This window comes from Budorcas taxicolor, chromosome 24 (genome assembly GCF_023091745.1).
Source record: "Budorcas taxicolor isolate Tak-1 chromosome 24, Takin1.1, whole genome shotgun sequence".
Taxonomy (NCBI): domain Eukaryota; kingdom Metazoa; phylum Chordata; class Mammalia; order Artiodactyla; family Bovidae; genus Budorcas; species Budorcas taxicolor.
In genome coordinates, this window is record NC_068933.1 from 2,724,591 (window position 1) to 2,750,632 (window position 26,042).

A 26,042-nucleotide genomic window follows, 5' to 3' on the forward strand; every position below is an offset into this window, starting at 1 on the left:
TATATTCCAGCAATTTTTATAGGGAAATTTAGATTCTGGTTTGGAGTTTAAAAAGATATTAAAAATGTTTTCAAAGAAATTCTACACAGATTAAAAATGATATTTAGAAGTGAAATCTATTTGCAAATAAATATAATAGGATAACAATTGTGTAAACATTCAAAAGTGTACAATATACAAACTGTGTGAATGTTCATGTCTGTGAGTGTATAGATAGGAGATGATACTTGGTAGTAGATAGACAGACAGATCGATAGACTGATAGAGATAGAGATAGGAAATGAACCATGAATCATGCACATGCATGACACTTCACAATATTAAATGCCTCCAAGAGAGGTGCAAGTGAACTGGGTGTGCAAGGAGCTCCTAAATTGACTGAACTTGTTGCTTCTTTGAAAAAAAATAATACACAAGATAAATCTGACAAAATACTAAAATGCAATACATCAAGTAATAAGTCCATGCCCATATACATTAAAAAAACCCTTTCTGTATATTTAATTTTTAAAAATTGAAAAAAAAAAAAAGCTAATACTTAACATAGTTAATAGTCACTGGCATTATTCTCATCACTGTAACCTGACACTATTTGTTGAGACAAGTCATTCTATAGAATTCAGAAGCTGCATCCACACTTTAAGGTCTCCTCCAGAACACCCCTTGATGCCATCTCAAATTCTAACAGGCTTCATGGCTTTCCTGCCAATGCAGGAGACGCAGGAAACTTGGGTGTAATCCCTGGGTCATGAAGATTTCCTGGAGGAGGAAATGGCAATCCATTCCAGTACTCTTGCCTGGAGAATACTATGGACAAGTGTTGTCTGTGCTTTTTACTTGTTGTTTGAAGAGATAATTTATATTCTAAAATGAAATGCCACTGGGAAATAAATTTACCTGAATTTATACAATTTTAAAATGTCATTTTTCAGTTCAGTTCAGTTCAGTTCAATCGCTCAGTCGTGTCCGACTCTTTGCGACCCCATGAATCGCAGCACTCTAGGCCTCCCTGTCCATCACCAACTCTCAGAGTTCACTCAGACTCATGTCCATCAAGTCTGTGATGCCATCCAGCCATCTCATCCTGGGTTGTCCCTTTCTCCTCCTGCCCCCAATCTCTCCCAGCATCAGAGTCTTTTCCAATGAGTCAACTCTTCCCATGAGGTGGCCAAAGTACTGGAGTTTCAGCTTTAGCATCATTCCTTCCAAAGAAATCCCAGGGTTGATCTCCTTCAGAATGGACAGGTTGGATCTCCTTGCAGTCCAAGGGACTCTCAAGAGTCTTCTCCAACACCACAGTTCAAAAGCATCAATTCTTCGGTGCTCAGCCTTCTTCACAGTCCAACTCTCATATCCATACATGACCACAGGAAAAACCATAGCCTTGAATAGACGGACCTTAGTCAGCAAAGTAATGTCTCTGCTTTTGAATATACTATCTAGGTTGGTCATAACTTTTCTCCCAAGGAGTAAGCGTCTTTTAATTTCATGGCTGCAATCACCATCTGCAGTGATTTTGGAGCCCCAAAAAAACAAAGTCTGACACTGTTTCTACTGTTTCCCCATCTATTTCCCATGAAGTGATGGGACCAGATGCCATGATCTTCGTTTTCTGAATGTTGAGCTTTAAGCCAACCTTTTCACTCTTCTCTTTCACTTTCATCAAGAGGCCTTTTAGCTCCTCTTCACTTTCTGCCATAAGGGTGGTGTCATCTGCATATCTGAGGTTATTGATATTTCTCCTGGCAATCTTGATTCCAGCTTGTGTTTCATCCAGTCCGGTGTTTCTCATGATGTACTCTGCATAGAAGTTAAATAAGCAGGGTGACAATATACAGCCTTGACGTTCTCCTTTTCCTATTTGGAACCAGTCTGTTGTTCCATGTCTAGTTCTAACTATTGCTTCCTGACCTGCATATAGGTTTCTCAAGAGGCAGGTCAGGTGGTCTGGTATTCTCATCTCTCTCAGAATTTTCCACAGTTTATTGTGATCCACACAGTCAAAGGCTTTGGCATAGTCAATAAAGCAGAAATAGATGTTTTTCTGGAACTCTCTTGCTTTTTCCATGATCCAGCGGATGTTGGCAATTTGATCTCTGGTTCCTCTGCCTTTTCTAAAACCAGCTTGAACATCAGGGAGTTCATGGTTCATGTGTTGCTGAAGTCTGGCTTGGAGAATTTTCAGCATTACTTTACTAGCATGGGAGATGAGTGCAATCGTGTGGTAGTTTGAGCATTCTTTTGCATTGCCTTTCTTTGGAATTGGAATGAGGACTGACCTTTTCCAGTCCTGTGGCCACTGCTGAGCTTTCCAAACTTGGTGGCATATTGAGTGCAGCACTTTCACAGCATCATCTTTCAGGATTTGAAACCGCTCTACTGGAATTCCATCACCTCCACTAGCTTTGTTCATAGTGATGCTTTCTAAGGCCCACTTGACTTCGCATTCCAAGATGTCTGGCTCTAGATTAGTGATCACATCATCATGATTATCTGGGTCGTGAAGATCTTTTTTGTACAGTTCTTCTGTGTATTCTTGCCACCTCTTCTTAATGTCTTCTGCTTCTGTTAGGTCCATACCATTTCTGTCCTTTATCAAGCCCATCTTTGCATGAAATGTTCCCTTGCTATCTCTAATTTTCTTGAAGAGATTGCTAGTCTTTCCCATTCTGTTGTTTTCCTCGATTTCTTTGCACTCATTGCTGAAGAAGGCTTTCTTGTCTCTTCTTGCTATTCTTTGGAACTCTGCATTCAGATGCTTATATCTTTCCTTTTCTCCTTTGCTTTTCACCTCTCTTCTTTTCACAGCTATTTGTAAGGCCTCCCCAGACAGCCATTTTGCTTTTTTGCTTTTCTTTTCCATGGGGATGGTCTTGATTCCTGTCTCCTGTACAATGTCACGAACCTCATTCCACAGTTCATCAGGCACTCTATCAGATCTAGACCCTTAAATCTATTTCTCACTTCCACTGTATAATCATAAGGGATTTGATTTAGGTCATACCTGAATGGTGTAGCGGTTTTCCCTACTTTTTTCAATTTAAGTCTGAATTTGGCAATAAGGAGTTCATGATCTGAGCCATAGTCAACTCCTGGTGTTGTTTTTGTTGACTGTATAGAGCTTCTCCATCTTTGGCTGCAAAGAATAGAATCTGATTTTGGTGTTGACCATCTGGTGATGTCCATGTGTAGAGTCTTCTCTTGTGTTGTTGGACGAGGGTGTTTGCTATGACCAGTTCGAGTCAAGTTTCAGATATTCTTAATTAAACATGTAATCCTTCATCATCTTTCATCTCTTGTCTTTGCTTATCATGTAACAGACTTTCTAAAGGATTATTGTTTAAAAATATACATGTCCATAATGAACAGCAGTACCATCTCTTTTATTAAGATGAAAATTAGCAAGTTCTGCACAAGTGAAGACCACCATCTATATTTTGACACCTTTCTCAGTTTAGTTCTATAATGACTTAAGTCCTATTTTGTTTTTAAATTGAGGAATATTCACTACTTGAGCTGTGTGTGTGTGTGTGTGTGTGCACTCAGTCGCTCAGTCATATTCAACTCTTTGTGGCCCCATGGACTGTAGCCCACTGATCTCCTCTGCCTATGGAATATTCCAAGCAAGAACACTGGGGTGGGTTGCCATTTCCTCCTCCAGGGGATCTTCCTGACCTATGGTACAAACCTGTATATCTTGTGTCTCCTACATTGGCAGGCAGATTCTTTACCACTAGCACCACCTGGCGCCATGCTACTGCTGTTAATAAAGCTTAAAATTGATATAGTCAATTTATTATTTTTTTTGCCAACTCATGAGCTATAAAACAGCCACTGCGTTTCAAAAAATCAAAAGAGATGCAATGAACATGACATTTACTGCAACACAAATGCCAATGCTTAGAAAATTATTCATATGAAACTCTGACCTTTCATTTTATAGAAAAATCTTTGAGAGTAAAACCAAACCTACTCATAGATCTCTGGCAATTTTGACAGCAACTGCTTTGATATTATCTCTATTAACTATTTTGCTTGTGGTTTATCATGGGTGTGATCTGTCTGTATTTGGAGGGAGCTCACACTGTAAATGCTTTGGGCATAAATTATTGATAACGATTTTGCTTCTGAAATTAGAAGAGGTAGAAGCACTGCCAGCTAAACTTTCAATTCTACCAAAGTAAAACAAAGGAACCCACATATATTTAGAATGATTATGTAAATATATATATAACTACATACAGAATTTATAGGAATATATATACACAAAGACACACACACAGCCCCTGGAGGTTGGTTGCCTGCCTTTACTATTTGTGACATCTAATCAGCCTCAAGGCACAGTTTCCCTAGCTCCTCATTGACAAAAGAAGCCTGTTTGTACACCTGGCTAGTGTGTTACTGCTTCCTATCCTAGAGATTAAGGGCAAAGTCTTCAATAGTACGTGTCTGTTTTAACATGCACTTAAAAACTCTGAAAATGAAAATATTACTCTTCAGTCCTCTGTTTCTACATATATAAGTATGAGTTTAATTTCCAATTTAGCTGTTCATTTTTGAAAATCCGTATATTAATTTACTGTATATCCACAGAAGCAACTTGACTATTATGATTCATCAAGTCAATAAAAAGCATGCAAACATACACAGAATCAAATACAGCAATTTTTTTTTTCACTGAACTGATTGTTATTTATCTGAACTCAGTGACAAATCCATCAAAACATGTGAAAACCCTGTTATTATCTACAGCCATAATTGTATCATGGTCTAATTTGGGGGCTATGATAATGCTTCTGTATAAAGAAAAATTATTAACATCAGTTTCATTTCAAATCAACAATTCAAGCACATACTATGTTTTAGAAGAGTACTGTCATTTTAAAATGTTCATTAAAATTGTACAAAAATGCATAAGACTCACGTTGAAAACAGTATTAGCATTTGTTCAGGGAACTATCTCTAAAAAAATTCTACATTAAGAATACTATAGCATTTATCACCCAGAAAACTCTATGAACCATTACTTTTATATATTTCTAGTAAAACAATCATTTAGATCAATTAAAGTACTTATAGCCCTCTGCGCTCTTAAATTTCCTAAAATATCTTCTAGATCAATATAATCTTAGGAGAAAGGAAAGGAAGACTTCCTGAAATCATCCATACTTTAAAGCCTCATGTTAAAGGATTAAAGAATGGTTAATGTAAATTCAGTACATTTTTAAGGTGTATTAAACCAGCATTTCAATGGTTTACATTTGCAACACTAAGAAGGGCATGGTGATGTTTTTCCTATCACTTGATCTCTGAGACCATACTAGACGAAGAATAATTCATTTTCCATGTGTGTGGGGCGGGGGGGAGATGTAATTTGTCTTAAGAATATATTCAAGTTTGTCCATTACAAAATATAACAAGATCCTTATATATTATGTGTAGGTCCCTTGTATGTATTCTTTTTTTGACTGTACCTAGAGGCATGTGGGATCTTTGTTTCCTGACCAGAGATCTAACCCACACCCTCCAGAGTGGAAGCTCAGAGTCTTAACCACTGGACCACAAGGGAAGTCCCAAGGTTGCTGGTATGTTAACAAAGTTTGAAGAGACTTACCATCAAATATTTCCAGTGCATCAAATTGCTTTTCACTTTGGAATGTGTCTACAAAGATGGTGATATTGTAGTTTGGTTCCACTCGGATGCTCCAGGAGCAGGTCTGAGAGTTAAAATAGTTGCCTGGATACCCTGGGCTGAGGATGACGCCAGAGGATTCTGTCCGGACTTCATTGGCTGGGCATTGTGCTAAGGAGAAAAGCACCAGGGAAAGTTTTCCTTAACAAAATCAATTCCTGGATATGCAAGCTCATGGGGGAAAAGAAAAAGCAATCTTACTAAGTCAACTGTGACCAGATTTAGTAGATGATACACACATAGCCTTTTCACACTGTTCATGGGGTTCTCAAGGCAAGAATACTGAAGGGGTTTGCCATTCCCTTCTCCAGTGGACCACATTTTGTCACAACTCTCCACCATGACCCGACCATCTTGGATGGCCCTACACATTACGGCTCATAGTTTCATTGAGTTAGACTAGTCTGTGGCCCATGTGATCAGTTTGATTAGTTTTCTGTGATTGTGGTTTTCATTCTGTCTGCCCTCTGAGTGATAAGGATAAGAAGTTTATGGAGTGTTGTTACATCAGAGCAGAACCCAACTCTGGCTCTACTGTACATTTAAAGCAGGTCCAGGGAGATTGCAAAACCCTAGGCCCTGTGCACATGCAGACAGAGAAATACTCTAACATTTTACTTTACTTTTTTAATATCAATACATTTTCTTAACTTGAGAATACTCACTTTTGTGATAGCCCTCTGTGCTAAAATATATTTGGCCTGTGTCTGGGGCCCCTGGCAGGAGCTCCCCAAACCCTTGGTGTTTTCTGAGTGCTGGAAGTGTCTTCGCGGCTCCAAAGGCCCCTCTGGGTGACACCTGAGTCTGAGCTGATGAGGTGACTCAGAGTGGGTCTGTGTAGCCTCAGAAGGACTGGTCACCACAAGCACCCAGGGAGGAGAGGGTGTGGACTTTCTGCCCCCTCACACACCCAGGGGAAGTGGGGAGGGTGGGGCTGGGGTACTGGAGACTTGGTTGCACCAAAGCTTTTAAAGAACATATTTGTTGAGCCTGCAGGTTGGTGTAGACACACATAGTGGGAGGGTGGGGCACCCCAGGTCCTGAGAGACACCTCCAGGCCCTGCCCTTCGTACCCTACTTGTTCACTCTACTGTTGATAGTACCCTATATAACATTTACTGTAAATCTGAGTCACATTCGTTTCCCTGATTTTTGTGAGCTGTTCTAACAAAGGATCAAACCAGAGAGGGGGTCCCAAGATGGCAGAGGAATAGGACGGGGAGAACACTTTCTCCCCCACAAATTCATCAAAAGATCATTTGAATGTCAAGCAACTTCCACAAAACAGCTTTTGAATGCTGGCAGAGAACACCAGGCACCCAGAAAGGCAGCCCAATCTCTTCGAAAGGAGGTAGGATAAAATATAAAAGATGAAGACAGAGACAAAAGATTGAGGGATCAAGACCCATCCTGGGGAGGGAGTCATGAAGGAGAAGTTTCCACACAGTAGGAAAACCTCTCACAGGCAGGTCTGTGGGGAGTTTTAGACTCTCAGAGGGCAACATAACCAAGAGAAAAACAAAACAAAACACAGACTCTGCACCTAACTGCAACTGCCAGAGGAGAAGTAGCCTAGATGCTCACATCCACCACCAGTGAGTCGGGGCTGGGCAAGGAGGCACAGGCTGGTCCTTAGGGTAAGGACTGGGCCTGAGTGCCCTGAGAACAATCTAAGGGAGCTAATGTGAGATAGCAACCCAAACTGTGGGATCTCCAAAAGACAAAAAATATGTCTTTCCTGCAAAATGCTCTAACTCTCAGCCTGGCACACTCACGGAACAAAGGATTGCGTGAATAACAAAGGAGAGCTGGCTGGCTGTGTGTGGGCCCCTCCCACCTCTGGAGGCAGAGAGGCAGGCCTACTACAGCCAGAGTCAGAAGGCAAGGGGCTGCTGCAATCTCAGCCCCAGAGATGGTATCCTCCACCAAACTGTGAGGCTCCCAGTTGCTAAACATATCTTCCTGGGATCCTAGATGTTGACACCTGCCAGGGGTGTCACAGCCTGAGATCAGTGCCCTAGAGGAGACACACAACACACCTGAGACGGTGTGCTTGCGGCGTCCCTGGGAAACTGAGCAGCTGGGACCGGGGAGGTGATTAAGACACATGGCCCACCTGGGACAGTGCACTCACCAATCACCTGGTCACCTGAGCTGCTCAGACCTGGGAAGGGCACAAAACGCACAGCCCAATCCGGTCTGTGCCCTTGCGGAGTACCCAAGAAGCTGAGCGGCTTAGACCTGGGAAGTACATAAAATGCAGGGCCAACTTGGGACAGTGTCCTTGCAGAGCTCCATGAAGCCTGAGCATTGTAGACCCAGGAAGCACATGCTGTCTTGGACTGGGGCAAACCCACTGTGGTCCATACACTGCAAACACTCCCCGCACATGCCAGTGAAATTTGTTTAGAGAGTCCCTCCCTCTCCACAACACAACTGAACAAGTGAGCCTAAATAAATGATCACCTTTGCCCCCTTCTGTCAGGGGGGAAATTAGACACAGAAGAGACTTGCAAATAGAGGAAGCCAAAATAAACAAAGGAGAGGGAATCACTCTGGAAGTGATGGGCACGACAGATTAAAACCCTGCAGTTAATATTGATAGTGCATTGGAGGGGACCCATAGACCTACACAAAAAGTGCAAGCTGGAACAAGGAATTATCTGAACTGAACTGAGCCCACACTGCCCATAACAGCTCTAGAGAAATTGCTAGATATATTTTTACTATTAACACTTTTTCATTAAAAAAATTAAGTTCTTTATTATTCCTTTAATTTTCATTTTTATAACCTACAATTACCCTGCAAAAATAAAAGACCCTATTTTTAAAGCAAGTTTCAAATATGTGTGTGTGTGTCTTAATCTTTGTAATTGATTTTGCTTTGTATTTTTTATATTGTATTTTTGAGAGTCTGTGAAGAAGGCTGAGCACCAAATAATTGATGCTTTTGAACTGTGGTGTTGGAGAAGACTCTTGAGAGTCCCTTGGACTGCAAGGAGATCCAACCAGTCCATTCTGAAGGAGATCAGCCCTGGGATTTCTTTGGAAGGAATGATGCTGAAGCTGAAACTCCAGTACTTTGGGCACCTCATGGGAAGAGTTGACTCATTGGAAAAGACTCTGATTCTGGGAGGGATTGGGGGCAGGAGGAGAAGGGGATGACAGAGGATGAGATGGCTGGATGGCATCACTGACTCGATGGCCGTGAATCTGAGTGAACTCCGGGAGTTGGTGATGGACAGGGAGGCCTGGCGTGCTGCGATTCATGGGGTTGCAAAGAGTCAGACACGACTGAGTGACTGAACTAAAATGAACTGACCTCTATTCTAGATTTTTAATTTTTGCTTTGTATTTGTTATCCATTTTGTATCTTTAAGTATCTAATCTTCAGTGTCCATTTTCACTTAGGGATTTGATTACTGGCTTGATTGCTTTCTCCCCTTTTGAATCTCCTTTTTCTCCCCCAGGTCACCTCTATCTCCTTCCTCCCCCTTCTCTTCTCTCCTTGACTCTGTGAATCTCTCTGGGTGTTCTGGGCTGTGGAGAACACTTCAGGAACTGATTACTGACTAGATTGCTCTCTCCTCTTTTGACTTCCCCTCTTCTCCTGGTCATCTATATCTCCATCTTACCTCTTCTCTTCTCTATGTAACTCTGTGAATCTCTATGCATGTCACTCAATTATGTGGAGAATTGTTCACCATTAACCTAGTTGTTTTATCATCTGTGCTGTATAAGGATACTGTAAGAGAACGACTGAAGGTCAGAGGCAGGAGGCTTAACTCCAAAACATGAGAATATCACAGAACTCCTGATTCCAGGGAACATTAGTAGACAAGAGCACACCCAAAAGTCTTCATACCTACCCTGAAACAAAGCTCCACACAAGAGCCAACAAAGTCTAGTGCAAACATACCATGCTAATTCCCCAGCAACGCAGGAACACAACAGTGATCATTTAAAGACAGGCTGCCCAAACAAAAATTAAACAGAATTTAATTTCTAAACAGAAATTAAACATGCAAAACCTGTAGACACCCCAAAACCCACTACTAGACACTTCATTGCTCTCCAGAGAGAAGAGATCCAGCTCCACCCACCAGAACACAGACACAAGTTCCCCCAACCAGGGAACCTTGACAAGCTGCTAGTCCAACCCCACTCACAGGGAGTAGATGCCACAATAAGGAAGAATCACAAACTTCAGATCTACAGAAAGGGCACACCAAACACAGCAATCTAAACAAAATGAAAGGGCAGAGAACATTCAGCAGATAAAGGAATGTGATAAGTACCCAACAAATCAAACAAAAGAGGAGGAGATAGGGAGTCTGCCTGAAAAGGAATTCAGAATAATGATAGTAAAGATGATCCAAAATCTTGAAAACAAAATGGAGTTACAGATAAATAGACTAGAGACAAGGATTGAGAAGATGCAAGAAATGTTTAACAAGGACCTAGAAATAAAGAAGAGTCAATTAATAATGGGAACAATGCAATAACTGAGACTAAAAGCTCTCTAGAAGGAATCAACAACAGAATAACAGGCAGAAGAGAGGATAAGTGAGGTGGAAGATAAAACAGTGAAAATGAATGAAGCAGAGATGAAAAAAGAAAAGAAAATTAAAAGAAATGAGGACAACCTCAGAGACCTCTATGACAATATCAAACACCCAAACATTTGAATCATAGGTGTCCCAGAAGACAAAAAGAAAGGGGATGGGAAAATACTTGAGGAGATAATAGTTGAAAACTTCCCTAAAATGGGGAAGGAAATAGCCCCCCAAGTCCAAGAAACCCAGAGAGTCCCAAACCAGATAAACCCAAGGAAAAAGACCCCACGACACATATTAATCAAACTAACAGAAATTAAACAGAAAGAGAAAATATTAAAAGCAGCGAGGGAAAAGCAACAAGTAACAGATAAGGGGATCTCCATGAGGATAAGAGCTGACCTTTTAATAGAAACTCTTCAGGCCAGAAGGGAATACTACTACTATGGCAGAACATAACTAAAGTGATGAAAGAGAAAAACCTACAACCAAGATTACTATATCCACAAGGATCTCATTCAGATATGAAGGAGAAATCAAAAGCTTTACAAAGAAGCAAGAGCTGAGAGAATTCAGCACCACCAAACCAGCTCTTCAGCAAGTGCTACACGACCTTCTCTAGACAGGAAACACAGAAAAGGTTTATAAAATTGAACCCAAAACAACAAAGTAAATGGCAATGAGATCATACTTATCAATAATTACCTTAAATGGGGTAAATGCTCCAACCAAAAGACAAAGACGGGCCAAATGGATACAAAAACAAGACCCCTATATATGTTGCCTACAAGAGACCCACCTCAAACCTTGGGACACATACTGAAAGTGAAGAGCTGGAAAAAGATATTTCATGCAAATAGAGACCAAAAGAGAGCAGGAGTAGCAATACGCAAATCAGATAAAACAGACTTTGAAATAAAGACCATACTAAGAGACAAAGAAGGAAACTACATAGTAATGATCAAAGGATCAATCCAAGAAAAACATATAACAATGATAAATATATATACACCCAATATAGGAGAACTTCAGTACATAACACAAATGCTAATACATATGAAATGGGAAATTAAAAGTAACACTATAATAGTGGGGGACTTTAATACCCAAGTCACACATATGGATAGATTAACCAAACAGAAAATTAGCAAGGAAACACAAGTTTTAAATGACACAATGGGCCAATTAGACCTAATTGATATCTACAGGGCATTTCACCCCAGAACAATGGATTTCACCTTTTTTTCAAGTGCACAAGGAACATTATCCAGAATAGGTCACATCCAGCACAATAAATCTAGCCTTAGTAAATTTAAAAATACTGAAATCATTAGTTGTAACATTAGATATAAATTTGGGGGAAAAACCTATAAAAAACACAAACATATGGAGGCTAAAAAACATGTTCCTCAATAACCAACAGATCACAGAAGAAATCAAAAAGGAAATCAAAATATGCACAGAAACAAAAGAAAATGAAAACACAACAACCCCAAACCTATGGGGTTCAGTAAAAGCAGTGCTAAAAGGAAGGTTCATAGCAATACAAGCTCACCTCAAGAAACAAGAGAAACATCAAATAAATAACCTAACTTTATACCTAAAGCAACTAGAAAAAGAAGACATGAAGAACCCCAAAGTTAGTAGAAGTAAAGGAATCATAAAAATCAGATCAGAAATCAATGAAAAAGAAACAAAGGAGACTATTAAAAAAATCAACAAAACTAAAAGATGGTTCTTTGAGAAGATAAATAAAATAAAGAAACCATTAGCTATACTCATCAAGAAAAAAGAAAGAAGAATCAAATCAATAAAACTGCAAATGAAAATGGAGAAATCACAACAGACAACAAAGAAATACAATACAAAGAATCATAAGAGACTACTATTAGTAACTATATGGCAATAAAATGTGTAACTTGGAAGAAATGGATGAGTATAACCTTCCAAAACTGAACCAGGAAGAAATAGAAAATCTAAACAGAGACACCACAAGCACAGAAATTGAAACTGTAATAAAAAATCTTCCAACAAACAAAATCCCAGGACAGATTGCTTCACAGGTGAATTCTACCAAAAATTTAGAGATGAGCTAACACCTATCCTACTCAAACTCTTCCAGAAAATTGGAGTGGAAGGTAAATTCCCAAACTCATTCTATGAGGCCACATCACCCTCATGCCAAAACCAAAGATGCTACCAAAACAGGAAACTACAGGCCAATATCACTGATGAACATGGATGCAAAAATCCTCAACAAAATTCTAGCAAACAGAATTCAATGACATGTTAAAAAGATCATGCACCATGACCAAGTGGATTATGCCAGGGATGCAAGGATTCTTCCACAAATCAATCAATGTGATACACAACATTACCAAACTGAAAATATAAACCATATGATTATCTCCATAGATGCAGAGAAAGCCTTTGACAAAAATCAACAGCCATTTATGATAAAAACTTTCCAGAAAGCAAGCATAGAAGGAACATACCTCAACACAATAAAAGCCATCTATGACAAACCCACAGAAAATATTATCCTCAATGGTGAAAAATTGAAAGCATTTCCTCTAAAGTCAGGAACAAGACAAGGGTTCCCACTCTCACCAGTACTATTCAACATAGTTTTGGAAGTTTTACCACAGCAGTCAGAGAAGAAAAAGAAGTAAAAAGAATCCAGATTGGAAAAGAAGTAAAACTCTCACTATTTGCAGATGACATGATCCTCTACATAGAAAACCCTAAAGATACCACCAGAAAATTACTAGAGCTAATCAATGAATATAGTAAAGCTGCAGGATATAAAATTAATACACATAAGTCCCTTGCATTTCTATACACTAACAATGAGAAAATAGAAAGAAAAATTAAGGGAACAATCCCATTCACCATTGTAAGAAAAATAATAGAATACTTAGGAATAAATTTACCAAAGGAATCAAAAGACCTATATATAGTAAATTATAAAACACTGATGAAAGAAATCAAAGAGAACACAAATAGCTGGAGAAATATATCATGTTCATGGATCAGAAGAATCAATATAGTGAAAATGAGTATACTCCCCAAAGCAATCTATAGATTCAATTGAATCTTTATGAAGCTACCAATGGTATTTTTCACAGAACTAGAACAAATAATTTTGCAATTCATATGGAAACACAAAAAGTCTCTAATAGCCAAAGCAATCTTAAGAAAGAAGAATGGAACTGGAGGAATCAACCTGCCTGACTTCAGACTATACTACAAAGCTACAGTCATCAAGACATTATGGCACTGGCACAAAGACAGAAACATAGATCAATGGAACAAAATAGAAAGCCCAGAGATGAACCCATGCACCTATGGACATCTTATCTTTGACAAAGGAAGTGATAATATACAATGGAGAAAAGACAATCTCTTTAACAAGTGATGCTGGAAAACTGGTCAACCATTTGTAAAAGAATGACACTAGAACACTTTCTAACACCATACACAAAATAAACTAAAAATGGATTAAAGATGTAAATACAAGACCAGAAACTATAAAACTCCTAGAGGAAAACACAGGTAGACCACTCTGACATAAATCACATCAGGATCCTCTATGACCCACCTTCTGGAGTAATGGAAATAAAAGCAAAAATAAACAATTGGGACCTAATTAAATTTAAAAGCTTTTGCAAAATGAAGGAAACTATAAGCAAGGTAAAAAGACATCCTTCAGAATGGGAGAAAGTAATAGCAAATGAAACAACTGACAAAGAATTAATATCCAAAATATACAAGCAGCTCATGCAGCTCAATACCAGAAAAATAATGACCCAATAAAGAAGACATACGGATGGTTAACAAACACATGAAAAGATGCTCAACATCACTCATTATCAGAGAAATGCAAATCAAAACCAAATGAGGTACCATCTCATGCCAGTCAGAATGGCTGCTATCAAAAAGTCTACAAACAATAAATGCTGGAGAGGGTGTGGAGAAAAGGGAACCCTCTTACACTGTTGGTAGGAATGCAAACTAGTAGAGCCACTGTGGAAAACAGTGTAGAGATTCCTTAAAAAACTCGAACTAGAACTGCCATATGACTCAGCACTCCCACTGCTGGGCATACATACCGAGGAAACCAGAATTGAAAGAGGCATATGTACCCCAATCTTCATCATAATACTGTTTACAATAGCTAGGACATGGAAGCAAGCTAGATGTCCACTGGCAGATGAATGGATAAGAAAACTGGTACATATACACAATGGAGTATTACTCAGCTATTAAAAAGAACACATTTGAATCAATTCTAATGAGGTGGATGAAACTGGAGCATAATATACAGAGTGAAGTAAGTCAGAATGAAAAACACCAATACAGTAGTATATTAACACAAATATATGGAATTTAGAAAGATGGTAATGACGACTGTGTATGCAAAACAACAAAAGAGACACAGATATTAAAAGCAGACTTTCGGACCCTGTGAGAGAAAGCGTGGGTGGGATGATTTGAGAGAATAGCATTGAAACATGCATATTATCAAATGTGATATAAATGATGTGTCCCAGTTCAATGCATGAAAACAGGGTACTCAAAGCTGATGCACTGGGACAACCCAGAGGGATGGGATGGGGAGGGAGGTGGGAGGGGGGTTGGGGATGGGAGGACACATGTACCCCCATGACTGATTCATGTCAATGTATGGCAAAAACCACCACAATATTGTAAAGTAATTAGCCTCCAATTAAAATAAATAAATTAAAAAATTAATGGAAGGATCAAACCAGAGGAGAGGTCCCTGGGAACCCCTGATTGATAACCTGTTAGTCAGAAGCACAGGTGACAACCTGGACTTGGTATCAGCATCTGAGGTGAGGTTTGCTTTGTGGGACTAAGCCTCTAACCCTGTGGGATTTGACATTATCCTAGGTCAAGAGTTCAGGATGGAGTTAAACTGTAGGACACTCTGCTGATGTCCAAGGAAAATGAGAGAACTACTTGGCGGTGGCAAATAACATTCCAAACTCTCATTTATTTATTTATTTCTAAATTAAGGTAAGTATCCTACAAGGTAATATTTATCTGCATAAAATGTGAACTTTCAAGGAACACTTTATTCACCTCATTCCCAAGGAACAATCAATCACTCTAAAGTGGTGACAATTTTCAAAGCAGAACTTCTAAAAGTGTGGTTATGACACTTGAAGAAGTAGGACTCATAACTAGTACAATTTGTCATCAAGAATTTATTGGAGGATTGAGCCCAATCAAACAACAGAAAAGTATTAGAAGAAAAATGATAATTATGTGTTTAAATATTTGGTAGATGACATTGAAGTCCCTATTTCCTTTTTTAAATAACGAGGTGTTCAGAGAATGCCAGATAAGAGAACTCAGTTCATTTTAAACAAATTTACTGCTGAACAGAATCAGAAGAGAACTGTCATCCTGTGTAGTAACTGCTGTGAGTTCAGAGGGCCTGGGGACCTCTGGCCTGAGTACAGAAATCCTGTCTTGTTAGCCGGACACTTCCCGCAAATGTGTGAGAGCAGAAGTATCAATAATTTAGAGGATGACGCACTCGTGTGTGGGTTTACTCTGTTCCTGGGGAAATGAAATAATTGCATTTAAGTGGAAACTAGGTTAATCATGGGGGAAATGACAGAATGGAGACGCTTTCCTTATTTTTGAAGTAGCATATTAAATAAAGACTCAAGCATTTCTTCATTAATCAGTTAAGCCCACCTTTGCTTAAAATCACCTATTCTGATAAAAATTTTTAAGGCTGTGTTTGGCGGGATTAAAATGGGCCTTAAACATCTGAAGATTTACTTCAGTTAATTTATATATAAAATGGCAAAAGATGAACATTTTGTACCCACCACTCCACCATCTTGAGAAATAAATCCTCTGTAGATCACTGTCGCTAATGTAGCATGGTCCTGACACACTGGTTTTCCAGGGGAAAAAAGTGACTTCAGGGTCCTGACTTAGCACCTCCCATGAGACCCCCAGCTTCTAAGCCATGCAGCAAGAGGCAGGGTCTCAGTGACGCCATGACCACAGGGTCAGCTAGAGTTTAAAGCCAGAGGCAGACAAAGTAAGGGCATCTCCCCTGCCTGCCCCCTCGGAGTTTCCCACCTGGATGCGGTTACAAAGTATATTTTTCTCAGAAATAATCTGTTACCTTGGTTATTTAATAATAATAATCCATTCCAGATTTTCTCCAGATGTTGGAAATCATTTCCTTCTGTAAGGGTGACTGAAGTCTGCCTCATTAGCAACGAAAATGCACCATGTTACCAGATATTTTGGAAGAATCAATTCATGGGCTGAACATTTGCAAAATCAGTACTATTGCAATGCAAAGAAAATTGCCTTTTACAGGGTAGATAATTAGCATTATAAGATGCTTAGAATTAATTTAAGATTTACTTCATCTTTATACCAGTTCCCTAAACAATGCAGACAAATGATCCTCCTCATTACACATATAATGCCCAGAGGATTAGTGTCTTAACCAAGATCACTGGATAATCAAACCTAGACTATAGGTCTTCTCCCTGCATTCTGACTTTTTATATGTTTCACTACCCCTAGTAAATGATAACATTCAAATTCTGTGAAAGAACTGGGAATGGGGAGTTCCAGTCTTTAAAGGAAAAGGAAAGGCAAAGTCACTCAGTCCTGTCCAACTCTTTGTGACCCCATGGACTATACAGTCCAGGAATTCTCCAGGCCAGAATATTGGAGTGGGTAGCCTTTCCTTCTCCAGGGGATCTTCCCAACCCAGGGATCAAACTCAGGTCTCCTGCATTGCAGGTGGATTCTTTACCAGCTGAGCCATAAGGGAAGCCCAAGAATACTGGAATGGGTAGCCTATCCCTTCTCCAGTGGATCTTCCCAACACAGGAATTGAACCATGGTCTCCTGCATTGCAGGTGGGTTCTTTACTAACTGAGTTACCAGGCAAGCCCTTCTTTAAAGGAAGTAAATGTGATTGTGATTTTGAAGTCACAAAATAAAATCTGTCTTAATTTGGGAAGCTTTCTGATAGGCAAACCAATCATACTTCTGGCTTACATTGAGACATTTTAGCTTATTTATGTTTTTTTCCAAATCTTTTTTCCTTTCTATAGAACTTGAAAGTGAGACCTTTAAAAGTTTTTAAGTGATATAATTATATACAAATCAACTGAATCAATAGATTTTCTTCTGCTATCATATATTATCTGTTATTACACATGGGGCAAAGATATGAAACACACATTATATGAAACATTTGTGCATTTCAATGTCTCTATATTTTACAGAACATAGTAAACACTAGATAATTTTATGCATTCTTTTATGCCAAAGAGTTCAGAGGGAGATATAGTAATGCCTGCAATTTGCCTAGAAGGTATCAGAAATATCAGTTATTTAATACTTTAATGTATGTAGAGAGAGACGAGACAGGTGACAAAGGGTGTGTAGGAAACATTAATGGTGCAACCTTGGTGATGGGTATTAGTTTTAAAGTTTTTCAACTTTGTCATATGTTTGAAAATATTACTCACAAACTGTTGGGAAACAGCAAGAAGTCTTATTTGATGTAGTTTTGATTTTGTACAGCTAGCTAAAAGAGAAGGGTAATTAAGTATTTCTACTTTTGGGTAATTTAAATTGCAAGAGAATCATGACACAGAGACAAATTCAGATGCATACAAAGAAATTCAGATGCATACAAGGAAGTTCAAACCAATAAAGTAATACAATGTTCCATATGGAACAAGCATATTTATAGTACGAACTTCATACCTTCACATGTCGGCAGGGAACCTTCAAACTGTAGCTGGGAGCTGAGCTTACAGGTCAGTGTGTCCATCCCAGACAACGTGTACCCAGGGTGGCACTGGTACTTCACGAAGTCTCCTGAAAGAGTCCACATGCGTACTTGGCAATTCTGTCTCCATGACACATGCAGTGTGTGAATGTTATTAAGCATGTGTGACACTCAAGTTGATGTGCAAACCACTTCTTAACCATGATTGCTATTCATGCTTAGTCTACTTAGTGAAATAGTGTCATTTTTAGTTTTTAATTTATAAAAATGCTCTCTTTAAATGTAACCAGTATTTCTATAGAGATTATGGAGTTTTTTTCTTCTTTGACTGATATGTCTACGTTCACTCCCTTTCCCCTATGATTACTAATAAAAAAGAAAGAAAGATGAAAGAAGGAAAGAAGGAAAGGGATTCAGAGGCTTGGGACCAAAGGCTGTATAAGAGAATGTCTTTAATGCATCCAGAGAGGGCTACAAAATGACCTTGGTCTAATTAGCACACTGTTCTCATCAACTAAGCCATCAGGAATAGAGCAGAAACTGGTCACATGGTTTGACCACCACTATAAAACAGGGTGTGGCACAGGACTGGGTATTTGTAATTGAGACCAAGAAATCATTTGTCACAATAACTGTTTGGCCAACATACACCACAGAAGGTTTCTTAATGTGGCCTGATGATTATTTAATGAAATAGACCACTAATTTAAAATGAAAAAACAGAATTTCTAAATAGTATCACTCAATATATTCCCCAATTACATTCCAGTTTCAAGGAAAGGTCAATGTTAGACTAACCATTATTTCAGCCACAAATGACTTTCTTCTTCTGGTGCACCAAAATGGTTCCCTAGCTAAACACAAACATCTGCTTAAGTCTGTGTCTGAAAACTGCTTTTAGGAGAAAAATACAAACTGGTGAGTGACGCAGCAGGTAAATGTCCTCAAAATAGCAAAAGCAAAATTTAAATGGAAAAAAAAATCATTGAGATGAAGAAAGAAAAACATATTTATTCAATTCATGACAAATGTGTATCTCTCTCTAGGAAAGCTTTAGGAATATTTCTGACAAACATTCATCAACTTGGCTATCTACTGCAGGTGCATGGGTGTAAAAAACCTGTGTTGAGCTGATGATGTTGTAACAACGAAAACATTACCTATTTCAAAATCCTCATCCTCTGTAAGCATTTCTGCCTGTGGAACTGCTGGGGGAGGTTGACATTTCTTGAGCTGAAATGCTACATCATTTATATAAAAAAATAATAAGTGAAATTACATTTGATGAATAAACAAAAATCTTACAAAAAACATCTCTCTTTTGTTGTTACAATGCTTAGGTCTAGGAAAATATCTATATTTGTAAATTATAGTTTTACTAAAGTCTCTAGCTTCAAATGCTTACAAAATTGAAAGGGAAAAGTACACCATTTAAAAAAATTGTGATGTTTAAATAGAAACACTTTACATATATCTGGAATTCTGCAGGAGAAATGGTTCATGCTGGTTCCATGTCCATATCAGTATCTGGCATCATCCTCCTCGGTCTCTTCTCCTGAGGATTTGCATGTGGCAGTCCTCAAGAGAGATAAGGGACCGGCAATGCTTTTCCCCATTAATGCTTTTCCCCAAACTATGCAGTGTTCATTCTCAACATCAGTAGAGATTCGCTTTGCCCCGTCTAAAATTACATGACATTCATTATCGAGGTTCATCTGGAGACAGAGATGAGGAAATCTCTGAGAGCTACTAAATATATTTCCATGGTCTCCATATCAGAGTTTCACATACAATACGCTTATCCTGGGGGCAAATCCAAGATAAACTATAAAAGAGATGTGAAGTCCTAAATACATCAGTAGGAAAAAGGAATCACAGGAACCCCAGCATGAAATGTGAGAAAATCCTATAGGCTTTCGGTTGACAAAAACATGGAACTTAAGCTGTAAACAAAGTTTATGTCAATCCTATGAGAAAAATCAGTTAGGATTTTCCACCATCATCAATGGAGTAAAAATAACACTGACCGTGAAAATTGAGGACGAAGAAGCCTCCATTTGAAAAGTCACTGTGAAATTTGAGCAGGACTTGGTTGGTGGAGCTATATGCTGTCTCCAGGGCGGTGTTCCCACTGAAAACCCCCAACTGTGGAGAATTCTGATCAGGACCATCCCTGGGAAAAAGAGGAGGAGCCCTCTAAATAGAAAGCTTCCAGTTACAGCTTAAATTCACAACCATTTTCTTCTGACTGCAGGGCTCCGTCTTGGTGAAAGATGGTGTTCTGTCCCCAGGATCCAGCTGAAAAGCCTGGTCTTCAAACAGCAGCTTAGGGCTCCCTGTTCCTCCCACACCTGACCTTCTCAGAGGTGTTTTTGAGACAAGGTGTTTTTGACACATTTATTCTAGTGACGTCAGTACCACTTATCAACTTCCTTTCAAATGTTCCCATTTTAAAGTCTAAATTCAGGGTGTCCCTTTAATTATGGGTGAGATTTATGGAGCTCTTATGACTGAATTGAAATATTAAAAAAAAAGACTGAATAAAATATTACCATCTTCTAGATTTCGTGTTTAGAAATACTAAGATGTTTAATATTCATAGGTGACTGCACTCCAGTCTGTCTCATGAGTGTTCAGAGGACAGGGACTCCCTCCACTGCTGGAGGGAGACCTTGCTCCTACTGCTAAATCTGCTGATTAATCTGGGTAAACCTGCTGATATTAGAGTGTGGCTTTTCATTTCAGTGTCGTCTGTCTGTCTTGCTTTGCTTCATAGGTCAACTTAATATTTCAGGTTCTCCATTTCTGTTCATTGCCATGACACAGGTCCTGTCCCCCGATCTCCCCTCCTGTGAGGCTATTTCTATAGCCCCACAAGCCAGTCAGTCTCCCATCTTATCCAGCTGACCTGCCTCCCTACACAATAATAATGGGTATTCTGCATCCAGGACCTGGTCCTATAACTCTCCTTCTTATGACTCTAAAGTGAATCTGTGTTGCTCTAGGATGAAGCCCCAAATCCTTAACAAGATGTATGAAGTCCTGTATGGTCTACCCAGCTTACCTGGCCAGGTCATCACTTCTCTCTTCTGTGCTCTCCCAAGACATCAGCCACGTCATACCTGGGGTCTCTCAGTGCCTGCAACTCACCTATTCTCTTGCCTCAAGAGAATTTCCAGTGGCTAAGACAACCTCTACATTTACCACGATTTCACCAACACACACACACACATAAACACACTGCCTTGTTAACTGTGATTATGCTTGAGTTTTCAGGGCATTTTATTCCTAAAGCACATCCAACTTATTCCAGATCTGGGCTGTGCCCCAATGGTAAGCTCTACTCTTCCCATCATATTTTATCATTCCCATTTCCCCATAAATTCTCACCTCCAAAGGCAATGGTAGAAATAGTCACTCCCATAAATATGAACATTCAGTGAAGGAGAGTTTAGGTTAACTTACCCAGGCTACATGGCTCATTAGATGGGGAGCTAGGGCTACACCCCCCTCGGCATCCCCTACACAGCCCATGGTAGGGAAGGCAGAGGTGAGTGGGGGCAGTTCTGCAAGGTTTATAAAGTACAGAGAGAAAGCTGTGTGCAATCATTTCTTCAATACTTCCAGAAGCATCAAATTATTATATGGCAAAGGATTCAATCAGCTTTTCTTTAAGAAAAAAAAAAAAACACACACAAAAAACATTTATACTTGAAAATGAAAGAGAAAAGAAGGAATTCCCAAGTGGCCCAGTGGCTAGGACTCAACTCTTTCACTGACAAGGGCCCAGGTTCAATCCCTGGTCAGGGAACTGAGATCCCAAAAGCTGTGTGATATGGCCAAAAAGATAAATAAACAAAAAAAGAAATAAACATGAAAAATAAAATACGTTTGGGATATTCTCCTCTATCTAGAGTAATCCTGAATATATCTACCATGTAGCATGGCACATGAGGTTTCTTCTATCTCTAGATTTAGCTGGTAAACTTCTGTTTTGATATCTACCGAACTACTCCATCTCTATATCGATGAAAGTGACACGTAAGTGGTTACAAGAACAGTTTATCACAGGGACAGATGGGTGTTTTCAGGAAAGGTTTTCATACCAAACCGCGATGTAGTCGTTGACAGCTTCCGTCTGCAGCAAGGTGAAGTTGATGTAGACACCATGGCCGGGGGGCACGGAGATGAGCCAGATGCAGTCCTTCAGGATGGGGTACTCGCCCGGAAATCCGGGAGAGTAGATGGTCCCGTTCTGAGAGGTCACGTTATATCCACAAGGAGCTGAGAAGGAAGCCAAGAAAAGTCAAGCCCAACACCGTCCAGCGAGACATTTACCGTTTTCTAAAGTCTCTTAGCCAAGATTTCCCTGCTAAGAAATAATTGTGAAATATCCCTCAGCAACTACTTTGTCAAAATAATTCCCCTCAAGTCTTAAAACCTGGGAAGAATTTTACTTCTCATCTACCTTATCTAAGTTTTTTAACATATTCTCCAAACATTCAAAATCCCCTCAGGATAAAGTCATTTCCACATAATTAAAAGGAGAAAGAAAGAAAAAAAAAAAAAAAACACCAACAACCTTAGTCAGTAGTTTCCTGAGACTGAGCTGATAATTCATTGGACTATCTGATGCAAGGGATTATGTTGAAATTATGTGTGACTATTTAACTGAAAAATAATTTTTTTTTGTTTTAAGTGAGATTTCTAAAGCTTATTTAAAATGCCTAAAAGAGAAGCATCTAAGTCTATCTGCCTTAATACAAAGACCTAACAAATTCTCCCGAGATCTATACCTAGAGAAAGAAGATAAAATTATGTAAGTGAAAATTTATAGAAACACTTCCACATCTCATCCACTATCAACGATGTGAAAAATCTCAATACCCAGAGTCCATTTTTATTTTACTTAATAAAATGATCATCACTCTTGCCATAGAAATGATTTTGTTTTATTTTTGGAAAAATGAAATGATCATACATGAGCAGATAATCCAAACTATATTCTTTAACTCACATCATGGTATAAATACATCAAAGTCATAGACAAGTAGACATTTTAATCAAATTAAAATCCAGTAGATGCAATACAAGTAAGTGTCTGTTACTAACATGAATCTTATCAGGCTTTCAAATATTTGCCATAAAAGGTATAAAATTTAGGTGGAATGAATAAGCCAAGGTACATTTTTTTAAAGGTTCAAAAACAATTTAAAATTATGACTGATGAAATATCATGAAGCCAAAGTAACCATTTCAAAGTAGACAGAAAATGTACCAGTGTCAAGTAGATTGACTTGGTCTGAATTTTAGATAAATTTATTTAAAGGCACTGTGGAGAACATTTTACAAGTTTTATAGCATAATTGTAAGTGGGGTTTGGAGACAGATACACCTTGACCTGTAAGCTAGCAAAATACAACATACAGATACCTATAATCTGTAAAAATAGGGCCAGAAGCCACGCTGGAGTCACAACAAGTGACTACATGGGGACCCCTGGAGATGCCATACTTCCTAGCTGCAAACATCATGTCCTCGTTCACCTGCATGGATAGCTCTTGTGCTTTTCTCCTATTTTGCTGGCAGATGAACAGGTCCCTTCTTCAAAACTCAACTCAAATGTCACCACCTCCTCACAGCCTTTCCTGGTGGCTGTGGTTTGGATACTTGTCCCTGGACTACAGTTCATGGACAGCCATTCTTCACTATTTGACTGTCAGCAACTAGAAGTCAAGGACCATATTCACAGCTCCATCAAACCTCCTCTCATCAATCCCATTGTCTGGCTCAGATCTCAATAAACAACAGACACCAAATAACTGAGGGCTTGGAAATGGGTGAGACAATGAAGAGAAAACACTTAAAGCATGTGTTGAAGCCACTGGCTGACATATCCCATGTATGACTTGAAGTTATTCATTATGTATTGCTTTATAACTCTAAATTTCCCTTCAACATTTTTACTTTTTAATTTGCATCTTACTAAAGTATAGCCACTTTATATGGAGTAGTACCCTTCCCATGGGGAGAGGGAAAAAACAGAACAAAAAAAAAACATGGTGTTCACCTCTTAAAAGGCAAAATGATATGGTTATTTTTTTAATAAAATACATTCTGATATTCTTTAGGTCACTTAGTATATTTGCCATGATATATCTATGATATTCAAATAACAAATCCTTTTACTCCTATGTTCAATGAGTATTTATTGAGAGTCTATTATGTACCAGGCAGCTTGGCTGAGCTGGGGCTAGAGCAGAGAACCATGCTGACCTCATCCCTGCATTGCAGAGCTTGCTGTATTCAGCAGAGTGATGAAGGAAGATGTTAAAAGCTAAATAAGTATGAAGTTTGACTTGTGTGATAATACTCTCAATGCACTTAAAACATTCTCTCAAGGCAAAATCCTCTATTCTACAGAGGAAGATGAAGGACCATAAAAAGACATAATGAATAAAGCTTCCCCTCCCTTTCCCCTGGTCGAACACCTTCTCCCAGAGGCTTTCCCCTCAATTTTGTGGCACCAAAGCTGTATTTTGACTTCCACATCCCAGCGGCATCTCAGGGATCTCTGCAGCAATAGGGACCTGCGATCCAGCTCAACAGGAAATGCACCCGCCCCTATCCTCTCCCTGAGGGTGAGGGTCAAAAAGGCCCCTCCAGTGGAGAGCAGCCAGCAAGCCCAGCAAGGGGGAGCATCTGGGCACAGAAGGGCCTGCACCACCTGCAACCTCAAGTACTTCCCAGCTGCTCACCCGTCTGCCCAGGAGCCTGGCCCAGCAGGAGAGAGACCGTAGAACATGAGAGCATTACACACTGCACTTCACGACTAGGAGCCACACAGATGGCATCCCTCGTCCACACCAGGACCAGGGAGCCAACAAAGGCAGTCCCTTCACACACATGAACAGACACTGCAATAGTGGCATTTATCATTTTAGGCAGTTAGACTAGGAAAAAGGAGGCCAGAATGGCAGTGGCTAAAAGACAAGGAAGGGGAAAACCTGCAGAAATAGAACAAAGGAAGGTCTGAGGAATGGAGTGAGGACCTCAAGTAGAACAAACAGCACTTCTGGCTAGCCCAGTTCACATAGGGTGGGCCTGGGGGGTGGGGAGGAGAAAAAGACATGAAAAGGGGAGCCAAAGGGCCTGGGGTCTCTCTCTCTCTTCTCTTTGCATCTTTTGGGTCATCATGCCCTCACACCTCGAGGATGTATTTTCCTTTATTTTCTAAATAAAACGGAGCTGTAACACAGTCCATCCGAGAGCTGTGACACTGGTCTCTCCAAGAGCTGTAATGCTGGCCCATCCAAGGCTGTAACACTGGTCCGTCACTTCAATTTTTTGTTGTGATGAGACAGAACTGAGGAACTTACACACTTCCCCAACAATAATAAGAAATACCCTTTTGATCTTCCTCCCTGTTTTTGGCACAGAACTCATAAAACCCTTAGAATTTACAAAGTGATAAAAAAAAGATCAAATTGTCTTTTGTTATTCAAAACAAGACCCTTTCAACCACACCTGAGTTTATGTTAATGAAGAAATTAGGAAATCTGAAGCCTTGGGGCTAGTTGTAAGGGGAACCAGCCTCAGATTGGAGGTTCAGCCCCACCCCCACCTCAGGAAGAGGAAGAGGGAAAGAAAGTCCATTTAATCACCAACCTGAGGGCCTTTGGTTTTAAAAGAATATTCCCTGGTTACTTTTATTTTTTTAGAATTTAATCTAATATTGTTGTTGTTCAGTTGCCCAAAATTGTCCGACTCTTTCCACCCCATAGACTGCAGCATGCCAGGCTTCCCTGTCCTACACCAACTCCAAGAGCTTGCTCAAACTCATGTCTATCGAGTTGGTGATGCTATCCAATCATCTCATCTTCTGTCGTCCCCTTTTCTGCCTGCCTTTGATCTTTTCCAGCATCAAGGTCTTTTCAAGTGAGTCAATTCTTGGCATTAGGTGGCCAAATAATTGGAGCTTCAG

The 26,042-nt window shown here is 39.5% G+C and overlaps 1 protein-coding gene across 1 annotated transcript in view; it reads right to left on the reverse strand.

Annotated features, from left to right (window-relative positions):
* Positions 1-26,042, reverse strand: part of CSMD1 (CUB and Sushi multiple domains 1) — a 1,658,099-nt gene that overhangs the window by 143,076 nt on the left and 1,488,981 nt on the right. The window contains exons 43-47 of the mRNA XM_052661250.1: positions 22,165-22,342; positions 20,086-20,231; positions 19,219-19,299; positions 18,034-18,147; positions 5,615-5,803 (exon numbers count right to left, since the gene is read on the reverse strand). Of these exons, the coding sequence (XP_052517210.1) occupies positions 5,615-5,803; positions 18,034-18,147; positions 19,219-19,299; positions 20,086-20,231; positions 22,165-22,342 (708 nt within the window). The remainder of the gene's footprint in view (positions 1-5,614; positions 5,804-18,033; positions 18,148-19,218; positions 19,300-20,085; positions 20,232-22,164; positions 22,343-26,042) is intronic.